This window comes from Sinohyriopsis cumingii, chromosome 1, assembly GCF_028554795.1.
Source record: "Sinohyriopsis cumingii isolate HCF-2022 chromosome 1, ASM2855479v2, whole genome shotgun sequence".
Classification (NCBI taxonomy): Eukaryota; Metazoa; Mollusca; class Bivalvia; order Unionida; family Unionidae; genus Sinohyriopsis; species Sinohyriopsis cumingii.
The window spans coordinates 69,495,192-69,510,533 of record NC_142961.1 but is presented as its reverse complement, the minus strand read 5'-3'; the positions used below and the strand labels follow the sequence as shown (position 1 = coordinate 69,510,533).

Genomic DNA, 15,342 nt, shown 5'->3' with positions numbered 1-15,342 from the left:
TTTACTGATACTGCATATGCGAAAGATGATATAACATTACCACCTCTGACGGCATTTCTTACAGATGATCTATCACACTGGCAATTAATTATCAATATTCCAATTGCACCCTGCCCACAATGTAAATAAAGAAAAATAATAAAGATAATCCAGACTCATGCACATTTAAGAAGCAACTTTTAGGTCTATCAAAGCCTTCCACAGCAGATGAGAATATAAATTGTCCAGCTGTTAGTTACAACACACCAGTCTCTAATTCCCTTGTTCTCTGTGATTTCACCAATGTCCTTCATAATGGTTCCTCCCAGCTTCAAAACAACATTTTCAATACCACGCTTGAGGTTTGCAGTTTTCCAGTTTGCAAAATCACTAGTTCACCCAGGTCAACAACAACAACCCAGCTGATGAGCTCAAATCTGCTTTGTTGGCAAACCTTGTCAGATCCACAGTATCCCATTAGATCGCTGTGCTTTCGTGTCCATAAATGGTAATTGGTATTTTGCATATTTTTTAAGTGTAGCTTCTAAGTGATAATATAAAATCAATAAATGTTTGTAGGGTTGGGCTCAAGGAAACTTTGCTTCCCACAAGTGCGGGAAGTGCTTTATCAACAAGATGTTCACATATTGTGCTGTCCATCCAAGTTTGTACTGGCAGCATTGAATAACACAGTGGTTGTTGTCTGGCACTAGCCCCTGGGCCAAATAACAACTTTACATGGTGTGGAAACCCGTATAATTCTGAGGTGTTACCATGTATGCAACCCAATGTGTCAAAGGTAAATGTTGTCAAATCCATGTTGATGAAATCTGTTTTCTGTATGTGGGGAATCATCGACGCAAGTTCATCCAGAATAAATACACATCAGAGCTACTTAAGTGACTTTGTCATCATGATTAAATCAAAATTAGTCAAACGAATATGCTTTCATAGTCATCAGTGGCAGGACCACAATCAAAGGACACTTCCATTCAGGAACTTTGGTTCCAACAACTGAATAATTGAAGACCTTTTCCTTTCTTACTGATCTGTGAGATGCTATACATCCTCCTCCCACTGCCCTTTTCAGAGCCATCCTGGATGCAGTTTTGATGGCTCATAATGTGACTACTTTTGCAATCGTGGGAAATGCAGCCACTGACAATGCTGGAATGGCCATGAAGAATGGAAAAATTCCACAGGCTTTTGCAGCTGCATCACGTCTAACTTGGATAACTTTAATGTCAGTGATGTGTTCTTTTGTTTGGCTGTTTTGGATGCACTGAGCTGATCAAGTTGTGCTTTGGTCACTCACACAGGGATAACTCCAGTTAACTTTGCTGGAGAAAGCTTAATGTGACAGTAAAATCACTTTGCATTGTGATCTATTTTTTTAAAGTTACTTTGAGTCCAACTTTACCTTTGTGATTGGACATTACCTTTAATCAGGCTGTTCAATAACAACAAATAGGACTTTTTCACAAATGCATCAAAAAATCGTATCCAGCTGTCTGTACCCTCAAAGAGACAGAATCACAGCAATGCATCTGCATTGGGAAAATGGGGTCAGCAGGCAGATTAGTAACACATGCATGAAAATGCATGTTGACCACAGAGTGTCTGTACAGGTCCAGATGTTCCAGCGAAAAGTAATAAATCAGGTAAAACATAGCAAAGTCTTAATGGGAAATCTGCAGACCCGTATCTTCTCTCTGATCCTGACCCAGCTTGAGATATGCATGTGTGACATGATTGTTGTCTAAGTCAAGTAATAGTTCTCCTGAGGGCTTCTGATCATTTAACCACAGAGAATCTTTAGACACTCCTAAATTATCAAATATCATTTTATTATTGAGATGTCCACCATGCATTGAGCTGTGTCTGAAATGCTATGACGACACACCTTGATGTACTGAAACCTAGTTGGGTAGTTATTTTCCATGATAACTGTTGAACACTATATTCATATGAGTCTGCGGTAAGCGTGAGAAACGACAGTGAAGATGTGCTTCCAAAACTCACAAATTATAACAAACATGTTTTTGCAGCTATTGGAGGGATTAACACAAGCATCCACAATGCAAATTTTGCCTTTCTGTATATCATGTTTGTGTGTTTGGCTCCCAAAATAGCCTTGCAAACAAAACTGAATAAATAACAGGAATCGCACATGAAAGTGATAATGAATTTCCATGAAGTTATGCTTGCCACACCATGAATCCAATGTTCAAATTCAGGTTTCTACTCTGTACTGGTCTATGGGAATTGGACATCATCATCCATATAAGCTGTTGCTGCAAAAATTCAAGATGGAACTGTCTGGGACTGAGAGGTCATATGCATCCATCTGAAGAGTGATCATGCCAGGACTGTAATGGCTTGCCATAGAAATTTCATGTTCCACAAACAGATGTTGGTCAATGTCAGTGAGCAGTTCCAACTTAACCTTGGTTTTTGACAGTAAGGCCTCCAAGGCCATTCAAGGTAACAAAACACAATGTGCAGGTCAAGCTTATACACACATGTTGTAATATCTTGAAAAGCAATGAGCAGAAGCACATCTGTTCTCAAATACTGACCATGATAGTCACCAAGGTTTTGACAACCAAATGCAGATCAGAAATTACTTGCATGTGTGCAGTCATTGTTGGAAAACATTTGTGTGATTGATCAAGGAAAGTAACTTGAATGCAAGTGACCATGCAAAACATCATTTGTCATTGTCAAGTCATGCAGTATAAAAAGTAATGACCCAAACAGTAAGCACAGTAAGCCCAGTCCGAAAGCCCCATTGTTATACTACATGCGCCAATTTCCTTATGATAAGAACTGCTATTGGCCTACTGATTTCTTTATGATGAGGACCACTACTGACCCACTTATTTCCTTATAATAAGGGCCATTATTAGCCCACTGATTTCATTTTGATAAGGGCTAATAATGGCCCACTCATTTCCTTATGACAGGAGCCACTATTGGCCTACTGACTCCTTGAAATGAGGACTGCTAATGACCCACTTATTTCCTTATGATAATAACTGCTGTTGGCCCACTAATTTTCTTATTATAAGGACCACTACTGACCCACTGATTTCCTGATGATAAGGACCACTACTGACCCACTGATTTTCTTATTATAAGGACCACTACTGACCCACTGATTTCCTGATGATAAGGTTCACTACTGGCCCACTTATTTCCTTATGATAATAACTGCTGTTGGCCCACTAATTTTCTTATTATAAGGACCACTACTGACCCACTGATTTCCTGATGATAAGGACCACTACTGACCCACTGATTTCCTGATGATAAGGTTCACTACTGGCCCACTTATTTCCTTACAAATTTAAAGTTGAATTATCTGCTCCTGTTTGTAACTTATGATCTTTCTTTATAAAGCAAAGACACTAACTAAGAAAACATGGGCTTTGTAATCCTAATCAATCTAAACTAAATGTATAATTTCTAACCTGTTTGTTGCCAGGGGGTCCTAAACACTGTCAACTTGAGTAATGCGGTCACCATATTTGCGCAGGTGAGCCTGTTTTCAAGCAACAGATGTGATAATCTCAATAATTCCATAAATGTTGGATTTATATCACTTTGAACACATATATACACAAGTTCTTCCTTTTTATTTGTTCAGTTTGTTTTAGTAATATTAAAACTAGACACTGAAAATATTGGACTCAGCCAACAGAGTTTTTACTGAAATTTACTGTTACTGACACCAGAAAAGGATAGTGAGCAGCCTGTCTGCTTGTTTACATTGAGAGGTTTCAGTTCGTTTGAATGTGAATAAGGTGACAGTGTTATGGACCCCCTAGTGATCATCAGGTAATAATTGATGACTCAAATGACTAAGCTTTTTGCATTTTTATATCCTTGATGTTTTTAATTTTTAAAATCCGTAGGGAGTACAAACATATAGGCGAGTGTGCAAATACCATAACTGTGTTTATATTTTTCAATTACTATCTGATCATTTTGTTTATAATGTACATTTGTAATTACATGCTTTTCTTTTAATTTGGCAGGAGCAGTTACGATGGCAATGATGGTGGTTAAATAAATAAATAAATAAATAAATAAAGAACAGCTTACTGAGTAAGTAAATGTGTAAGTGTAGCTTGTTTAACCCTTCACTTTCTATGTAAATATATGCTGTGTTTCATCATCATATCTATGAATAGAGAGTTAGGTCATAACATTTAACAGAGGATGGTTATTGACAAAAAATGCACATACATTTGAATGGGACAGAGGTATCGTTGCTATCCATGAAAATTTGGTCACAGTCTTGAGTAAGTTCAAATCAATCAACAAAGATAAGTATACCCTTAAATCCTTCATCAGAATCTTGATCCTCAGCAATTTCACTTTTCAGAGATTCAGCTATATTAGAATCATCAGACAGAGACCTGGAGGTGCGTGGGGATGGGGATCTCCGCCTGAGGTTTGGTGAGGGGGATCTAGATCCAGATCTCTGTGGTGTTCGTGGACTTGGTGATGGTGTTCTGCGCACTGCTGGTGGCTTGCTATCAGGAGATGGTGGCCTCATTAACTTCCCTGATCCAGGTCTAGCTTGAGGCAGTGGGGATGAAGTCCTCCTGTCAGGTTGTGATTTAGGAGGAGGGGAAGCATTCCTCTTCCCTTTTGGCTCATGTTTCTGCATAAAGAAAAAAGTGTACCATAAATGGTACATTTACCATCTATACTCGCTCATAAGTTGAGTCAAACTGCAAAAACATAGATCTGCCATAGAATAATGTGCCTACAGATCAAGGTCTATGCTGTTTGTTGATTACTCCTTTAGAAGCTGCATAGACCCAGATCTGCCATTATATTGTGCGATGGCAGTTCTGGGTCTGTGCAATTTGGAGCCAAACCCATTTATAAGCAAATACATACGGTATATGCCCATCTCATGTTTAATATTCTTGTATGTTTGCACTAGTAGGGCATAGATGATTCTGGAGATTAACAAATGGATGTCAGTGACCTCAGTCTTTGGTCATGGTATGCTTTCTGAAACTTACCGGTAATGCAGAATTTTTTAAAAACTTACCATGGCCTTGACCTTGAAACTTAAGACCTCAAAATCTAAAGGTTTCTGTTTCTGCCTAATAGCAAGCCATCCATAAAGACTGGTCAAGGAACTCGAAAACAAAACTTATTGCACAAAACTAATTTTTGTTTGAATCACACTGACCCTGCCCATTGAACTTTCTACTTCAGATCAACTGGCCTCATACTTACCGTCAAAACAAACTCTGGTCAAAGCACTAACAAAGTTGTTAAAGAAAAAGAATTTTTCTTTTTTTTTGACCATAAAATCAACAGGCTTTCTCTATCTTATCACATGTGCAAGCCATGCATAAAGTTTGGTTCAGGTCTGTGATGTTAAAATTAATGTTACTCTGTGGAAACCATTTTTTTTCTTCAATCATAGCCACTTGAGGATCTGACCTTTTTAATCCCAAATCAAGATACTTCTTTATCCCAACAGAAAGTCCTTGACAATGTTTGGTCAACTCAGATGGAGTAAACTCTAATGCAACATCATACTTGTTGATACTGAACAACACAGTAATCACATGCACTGATAAATCCAAATATTAATCACATTTATTGGTAAATCTATTCATTATAATATATGTTGGTGAACTACACATTTATTGTATCTACTGAAGAACAATTTTTAAATCTATTGATGAACTTGTTGTGCATATGCAGGGTAGATTTCGCAATTGTTTCGTTTAATTTATATGTGTAAGAATGATCCAAATGTATTAGTCTAGGGTGTCAGAAATTATGTATTCATTATTTGAATCGTAAATAAAAAATTCACATGCTGTTGTTATGTGTCTCTGCTAGATACAACCCCACCTGGATTCATTCTATCTCAATCGGTAGATTTTCATATATTTTACATATGTAAATAAGCTTTTATAATCTCTGTAAATAAAAAAATAATGGTGGAGTGTTGTGTACAAATCAGGTTCTGTAATGCACTGTGTATACAGCTGGGAAGTCTCAGTGGCACAACAGAGATATTTATGACAAAATGACAAAGCAGTACATCCTTGTATAATTATAATTCCAGACAAGTCTAACCAAAACTTTTAAAAGGTTTTGACAAGTCTGTTTCCTAAAACTTCCTTACAGTAATAAGTGCACTTTTTTCCAATTTTCCAATCATTCATCATTTACTTGACCTGCTCAGTGAGAAATACTGTAACACTATACTGAATATTGTCCATATTAAAATATTTAGATATTAAATTATATTATCTCACCATCTGATAATCAATTTTTTTATTATCTCAGAATTAAATATTAAATTGTATTATCTCACCATTAGATATTAAACTGTTGTATCATCTCATCATTAGATATTAAATTGTTGTATTATCTCAGAATTAAATAATAAATTGTATATCTCAGCATCAGATATTAAATTGTTGTATTATCTCAGCATTAGATATTAAATTGTTGTATTATCTCAGCATTAGATATTAAATGTTGTATCATCTCAGCATTAGATAATAAAATGTATCATCTCACCATTAGATATTAAATTGTTATATCATCTCAGCATTAGATATTAAATTGCAATATCTCACCATTAGATATTACATTGTTGTATCATCTCAGCATTAGATATTAAACTGTTGTATTATCTCAGAATTAAATACTAAATTGTATTATCTCACCATTAGATATTAAATTGTTGTATTATCTCAGCATTAGATATTAAATGTTGTGTCATCTCAGCATTAGATAATAAAATGTATCATCTCACTATTGGATATTAAATTGTTGTATTATCTCAGAAATAAAAATTCAATTGTTATATCATCTCAGCATTAGATATTAAATTGTTATATCATCTCAACATTATATATTAAATTGTTGTATCATCTCAGTATTAGATATTAAATTGTTGTATCATCTCAGCATTATATATTAAATTGTTGTATCATCTCAGCCGAGCATTATATATTAAATTGTTGTAACATCTCAGCATTAGATATTAAATTGTTGTATCATCTCAACATTATATATTAAATTGTTGTATCATCTCAGTATTAGATATTAAATTGTTGTATCATCTCAGCATTATATATTAAATTGTTGTATCATCTCAGCCGAGCATTATATATTGAATTGTTGAAACATCTCAGCAATAGATATTAAATTGTTGTATCATCTCAGCATAAGATATTAAATGTATGTATCATCTCAGCATTAGATATTAAATGTATGTATCATCTCGGCATTAGATATTAAATTGTTGTATCATCTCAGCATTAGATATTAAATGGATGTATGATCTCAGCATAAGATATTAAATGTAGGTATCATCTCAGCATTAGATACTTAAATTGTTGTATCATCTCAGCATTAGATATTAAATTGTTGTATCATCTCAGCCGAGCATTATATATTAAATTGTTGTAGCATCTCAGCATTAGATATTAAATTGTTGTATCATCTCAGCATTAGATATTAAATGGATGTATGATCTCAGCATAAGATATTAAATGTAGGTATCATCTCAGCATAAGATATTAAATTGTTAGTACTTCTAAAATACTGAGCGTATATTCAGCAGAAATCTGAAACACAAACAACTATTCACCCAAAAGTTTACCATGTTCCAAAATTTGGAGGTTTCCGGTAAAAAGGTCTTACGCTGAAACTAAACAAATCATTTAAAGGAACTGTTTACATAATTTTAATGAATTCTGAATTTGAAAGTTCAATGAAAAATGGGCTAGCATTATATCAGTACAATAAAGTAATAAACTTTCTGTTAATTACATAATTGTAAGTCTGCAATGTTTACATATGTAAAGGGCTTAGTTCAATTTAACAACAGTAAATCTTTACAAAATTGGTAGCTATGTAAACAAATATGAATACTGTACATCTGGTGTCAGCTGATGTGCAAGCAGTACATCAAGTTGTGTTATAGCCGTATTCATCATGAAAACATATATAGAAGTATAGAACAATATCATATCAATTCTATGGATATTTGTCCTAAATTGTCAGATATATTCAACAAAGACATGTTTTACAGACTGAATTCTATCATAAGGCAAAAATACAGCAAACGAAACAAGTGCAAGATGAGTAAGGAAGAGCATGTTCACTGTCAATGGCTTACACACAACTAGCTGTAATCCTAATGTGCAGATTATGGGGAAGGCAGAGTTTCAAATCAGTTCAATAAAAATGCATTGTTTCAGTTACTGTATATAATGTACCATATATACTTGCCTACAAGACAAGTCCAACTGCAAACTGCACAGACCCAGATTCCTGTGCTCACATGAAGTGCCAACAGACATGGGTCAATGCAGTTTGTTAAGAGTAATCAGAGGAAAAAACAACACTGACCCTGATCTGTTAGCACATTATTTAATGGCCGATCAGGGTCTATGTAGTATGGAAATTGGAGTCCTAACATAGATCTCAAAACTAGAATATTATAAAGTTTACTCATTCTGAATGAAAAAGTAACCTACATTTGTCTCAGCTTTAAATAATGATGCATGTGTATTTGGGCACATAGAAAGAAGTGAACCATACTGATATTTACCAAAGGAAACATTAGACCAAATGGGTATTTATATGTATAGTGCACACGATCTGTGTACTATCTTCATTACCAGAAAGGAGAATGTATATGAGTATCACATTCTCTACACCTGTGTTTCAATGCACATAAAAATTAAGCCTCCCCCAGGTACAAAATCCATTATTGTAGTACTTATTACAGGCAAACACTAATATAAAATGTTTTCAATTGTACATGTACATATTGTTGATGGGGTTTTTTGGCAACTGCACCTGGAGCAGCCACATGTGCAAACATTTACATTCAACTTAAATCACGGCAAAAGTTAGATAAATTTGTCATTTTTTCCTAACACTAGACTTTTGATACAATTTACTTCACTTTTTATGATGTACTCAACATTAAGTATTATTTTTATATCAATTTGCCTACATCAAAAATTAATAAAACTATGTAAATAGTTACTTTAAGTGAGACTGAATATTCAAATAATTTATCGTCAAGTAATTTGAAAATTTACTTAATATGTTATTTTCATCTCTCCATTTGATCACTGTATAGATACCTGGTACTGTTTTGTTTTCGGCTTTTCTGCACTATCAGCGGATGAAGACTGAAGACCATCAATATATTCTGCCAGACTTTCTTCCTCTGATGTCAGCACCACATTGGTGGAATATTTCTGGGCACTCCTCAACTGATAGGGGGAGGCTGTACAAGTTATTAAAGAATTTATGAAGGCAGAAAAACACTTGTCTGTATAGCTTTAAATAATTTAAAATTTTCCCCAACCTTTTTTGTCTTCAGCTGTGACCACATTGGCATATAAGAACCAGGGGCAGTTGTTCCTATTGTTTCTTTTGCTGTTGATATCAATGCTGAATTTGAGTTTCTTAAAAATTCTTTGATAAAAACATCACTTCAAAATGCCTTTAAATCAATGACTGGGAGACTAAGAGGTATCATCTTTAGACTACAAAGATACAGACATTTAATAAACTCTCAATGTGATTACAGGATTTTGAAATGCGAGCATTTTTTTAAAAAATTCTTAGAAATAAATGAAACAGGAATTTTTTTTCTGTGCAATTTTAAGAAAAATGTTTGATACTAGACAAGTAGAAATTTTCATCTCGTTTTTGCAGCCTTTATTTTTATGAAAACCAATCAAATCATAAATTGTTATTCTAGCTAGAAAGAAATAGGTGTGTCCCTCTACCTTTTTGAACTGAAAATTTAGCATCCTTATAATCAAAGCATTATTTTCATATGCCTCATTGCTTAAAACACTTATTTTAGTTGTTTATCAAACTTGAATCACTTGTTTGTTTAATTGTAGATCATATTCTACTCATTACTAAATACCAAATGGCAGGTGCATACCCTATCTGAAAATAAGTTTAAGATCAAAGCTTGAAAATATCCATCCTTTTAAAATCCACTAACACCAAAGATGACTTCATTTGTAAGCTGCAAAGCCTGAATATTCTATGCATAAGCAAATATTTTTAATTGGCATAATGCCACTATAAACATTTCACAATGGTTCTTTAATTAATGAAATGCCACTATAAACATTTCACAATGGTTCTTTAATTAATGTAATGCCACTATGTTTCACAATGGTTCTTTAATTAATGAAATGCCACTATAAACGTTTCACAGTGGTTCTTTAATTATTGAAATGCCACTATAAACGTTTCACAATGGTGCTTTAATTAATGTAATGCCACTATAAACATTTCACAATGGTACTTTAATTAATGTAATGTCACTATAAACGTTTCACAATGGTGCTTTAATTAATGAAATGCCACTATAAACGTTTCACAATGGTTCTTTAATTAATGAAATGCCACTATAAACGTTTCACAATGGTGCTTTAATTAATGTAATGCCACTATAAAAGTTTCACAATGGTGCTTTAATTAATGTAATGCCACTATAAACGTTTCACAATGGTTCTTTAATTAATGAAATGCCACTATAAACGTTTCACAATGGTGCTTTAATTAATGAAATGCCACTATAAACGTTTCACAATGGTTCTTTAATTAATGAAATGCCACTATAAACGTTTCACAATGGTTCTTTAATTAATGAAATGCCACTATAAACGTTTCACAATCGTGCTTTAATTAATGTAACGCCACTATAAACGTTTCACAATGGTGCTTTAATTAATGTAATGCCAATATAAACATTTCACAATGGTTCTTTAATTAATGAAATGCCACTATAAACATTTCACAATGGTTCTTTGATTAATGAAATGCCACTATAAACGTTTCACAATGGTGCTTTAATTAATGAAATGCCACTATAAACGTTTCACAATGGTGCTTTAATTAATGTAATGCCACTATAAACATTTTACAATGGTGCTTTAATTAATGTAATGTCACTATAAACGTTTCACAATGGTTCTTTAATTAATGAAATGCCACTATAAACATTTCACAATGGTTCTTTAATTAATGAAATGCCACTATAAACGTTTCACAATGGTTCTTTAATTAATGAAATGCCACTATAAACGTTTCACAATGGTGCTTTAATTAATGAAATGCCACTATAAACGTTTCACAATGGTGCTTTAATTAATGTAATGCCACTATAAACGTTTCACAATGGTTCTTTAATTAATGAAATGCCACTATAAATATTTCACAATGGTGCTTTAATTAATGAAATGCCACTATAAACGTTTCACAACGGTTCTTTAACGTAATGCCACTATAAACATTTCACAGTGGTGCTTTAATTAATGTAATGCCACTATAAACATTTCACAATGGTGCTTTAATTAATGAAATGCCACTATAAACGTTTCACAACGGTTCTTTAACGTAATGCCACTATAAACATTTCACAGTGGTGCTTTAATTAATGTAATGCCACTATAAACGTTTCACAATGGTTCTTTAATTAATGAAATGCCACTATAAACATTTCACAATGGTTCTTTAATTAATGAAATGCCACTATAAACATTTCACAATGGTTCTTTGATTAATGAAATGCCACTATATAAACGTTTCACAATGGTGCTTTAATTAATGTAATGCCACTATAAACATTTCACAATGGTTCTTTAATTAATGAAATGCCACTATAAACATTTCACAATGGTTCTTTAATTAATGAAATGCCACTATAAACATTTCACAATGGTTTTTTAATTAATGAAATGCCACTATAAACATTTCACAATGGTTCTTTAATTAATGAAATGCCACTATATAAACGTTTCACAATGGTACTTTAATTAATGTAATGCCACTATAAACATTTCACAATGGTGCTTTAATTAATGTAATGCCACTATAAACGTTTCACAATCGTGCTTTAATTAATGAAATGCCACTATAAACATTTCACAATGGTTCTTTAATTAATGAAATGCCACTATAAACATTTCACAATGGTTCTTTAATTAATGAAATGCCACTACATAAACATTTCACAATGGTGCTTTAATTAATGTAATGCCACTATAAACATTTCACAATGGTTCTTTAATTAATGAAATGCCACTATAAACATTTCACAATGGTTCTTTAATTGATGAAATGCCACTATAAACATTTCACAATGGTTCTTTAATTAATGAAATGCCACTATAAACATTTCACAATGGTTCTTTAATTAATGAAATGCCACTATAAACGTTTCACAATGGTGCTTTAATTAATGAAATGCCACTATAAACGTTTCACAAGGGTTCTTTAATTAATGTAATGCCACTATAAACATTTCACAATGGTTCTTTAATTAATGAAATGCCACTATAAACATTTGACAATGGTTCTTTAATTAATGAAATGCCACTATAAACATTTCACAATGGTTCTTTAATTAATGAAATGCCACTATAAACATTTCACAATGGTTCTTTAATTACTGAAATGCCACTATATAAACGTTTCACAATGGTGCTTTCATTAATGTAATGCCACTATAAACATTTCACAATGGTTCTTTAATTAACATAATGCCACTATAAACATTTCACAATGGTTCTTTAATTAACGTAATGCCAGGGCCCCAAGTGGTCTAAAGCACTCACTGTTATGGATCACTGATATCTCACCTCTGTCTGCATGGGTTCAAGTCTCAGGTTTAGCCAATGTGGGCATGTAAGAAAGCTGGCCAGTAGCTTCTCATGGGTCAGTGGTTCTTTCCGGGGTTTTCCCGGGTTCTTCCTCCACCATTAATACTGGCCTCCATGTATAGGTTATCTAGTGCTGAAAATGGCATTAAACCCTACAACAAAACATGATACCACTCTAAACATTTGACAATGGTTCTTTAGTTAACAGAATGCAATTATAAACATTTCACAGTGGTTCCCTTTGTGATTTGCCCCTGTACCATGCTCGCAACTCAATACAAGAGTTGTCACATGGGAAAACAAGCTATGGGATTAAGGTCAATTATTTATTGGAAGAGGTAGACCTCTGATTGGCTCCAAAATAGTACATGTATTTAAAGTTCAATCGAAAAGTATTGTCAACTTGAAAACAAAGTGAGTGCTGCCTTTATAAACACTGACAGAAAACTTATATGGTAAATGGGTACCCTATGGTTCATTTTATTACCTGGGTTATTATCAATGGGCAGTTACTCAAGTCAGCCTTGTTTTGACATGGAATGAATAATTATTAAGAAGTTATATATGTACTTGATGAGTATGATAATTAAATGTGTGTGTGTGTGTGATATAAAAATTTTGCTTATGCAAAAAATTTCTTAGACCACACTTACAAAATAGGATAAGATTTTCTTATGCCTATAACTTAAGAAAATTCTGTGCGTAAACTTACACTGTATTGTGAAATGGGGCCCGGGACTGCGAGTCTTTAGAATATTGTTCCTGAGAGGAATATTGTGAGTATATGAGAGAAAAGTGGGAGACCATGAGAGGGCTTATAATGATTGTATCAAAACTCAATAATTCTGTAATCGTAAATCTTACTATAATTATTACCATATCTTGGTTTTATTTCATTTTTCATTCAATATTCTTTATGTTTAAATACGAAAATTCTATCTTTCTGATAAATGCAATTTTTTTCTTTTAGAAATGGCTGGGGAAGACAGAATTTATAGTTGCAAAAAACCAAATCTCTAAAGCTGGTTATCAAAGGTTCACAAGATGCACTGTCTTAGAACACTGGGAGTCCAAGACTTGCACTTTGAAGGTCTAAGATATATTGGAAGCACACAAACAGCCCTAACAATGAACTATAGTCTTACGATTTTATAATAATATACAAACCAAAAGGGTAGAAAAATACTGAAGCCTGACCTTACTTCCTAAATCTTGTTTCAAGAAGAAACACTAATTCCATAAATGGTGTAGTCATCCTAAACTTGCATCTTGATTAAAACATTTTCTGTTAGTAAATGCAATGGCAGAAGTTTGAAAAAAAATGAAAGACCAAAATTAGATATTTATTTCTGAGATTTTACAAGTGCAAACTAAAACTGCAACCTGTAGCTATTTGTAAGTAGAAAAAAAATAAACATTACGAAAATAGTACTAATTTAACACACAACAGATCCTTCTATTATCACTGGCTTGAGAAATTACAAAATCAGTAAATTACAGTACTCCTTCATTAATAATGATATCTACTGAAGTCATAGAGTATACCAACTTACAGTGAAACTGCCTTACAATGAAGTACATTACATATAAAACTGTACTACAGCAGCCCCCCTTATAAAGCCACCCCTTCTGTAGCAGGGAACCAGCCTTAAACAGGATCATAAAGATGTGTGTAATAATTGTAATAATTACGTATAAAGTATTAAAGGCAAAACTAATTTTTTAATATTTCATATTTTCATTTAAAAATCACAGTCATTTTAAAGAATCAATGTGACAAATCTTAGAGTAATGTTATTCAAACTATTTAAAATAATCATCAAATGATGCAAAAACCAATGTGCCAATAAAATCTGGTCACAAGCTTCTGGCCATGGCATCTGTCTGTCCATTCCATTTTCCCACTACCATATAATGTATAACTCAATGATGTTTATTTGAATCTTTCTAACAACAAATTTGGCAGTAATGATGAAAGGACCTTGTCTCTTTTCATTTAGTCAAATTGCTTTCACTTTTCATTATAAACAAAGAATGTCTAACGACATTTTGCAATTTTTGCTGAACTTATTCCAGTTAGTTATTACACAAAATGTTCATGAGCTTATTGCATTAAATGCTTAGTGAGCTAACTAACTACACAAAATGCTTTGTGAGCTTATAACACAAAATGCTTTGTGAGCTTAAAACACAAAATGCTTTGTGAGCTTATAACACAAAATGCTTTGTGAGCTTATAACACAAAATGCTTTGTGAGCTTATAACACAAAATGCTTTGTGAGCTTAAAACACAAAATGCTTTGTGAGCTTATAACACAAAATGCTTTGTGAGCTTAAAACACAAAATGCTTTGTGAGCTTATAACACAAAATGCTTTGTGAGCTTAAAACACAAAATGCTTTGTGAGCTTATAACACAAAATGCTTTGTGAGCTTAAAACACAAAATGCTTTGTGAGCTTAAAACACAAAATGCTTTGTGAGCTTATAACACAAAATGCTTTGTGAGCTTAAAACACAAAATGCTTTGTGAGCTTATAACACAAAATGCTTTGTGAGCTTAAAACACAAAATGCTTTGTGAGCTTATAACACAAAATGCTTTGTGAGCTTAAAACACAAAATGCTTTGTGAGCTTATAACACAAAATGCTTTGTGA

The 15,342-nt window shown here is 33.2% G+C and overlaps 1 protein-coding gene across 1 annotated transcript in view; it reads right to left on the bottom strand.

The window, feature by feature from the left end:
• Window positions 1–15,342, bottom strand: part of LOC149807076 (uncharacterized) — a 56,764-nt gene that overhangs the window by 19,486 nt on the left and 21,936 nt on the right. The window contains exons 4-5 of the mRNA XM_089961543.1: window positions 9,138–9,283; window positions 4,321–4,651 (exon numbers count right to left, since the gene is read on the bottom strand). Of these exons, the coding sequence (XP_089817669.1) occupies window positions 4,321–4,651; window positions 9,138–9,283 (477 nt within the window). The remainder of the gene's footprint in view (window positions 1–4,320; window positions 4,652–9,137; window positions 9,284–15,342) is intronic.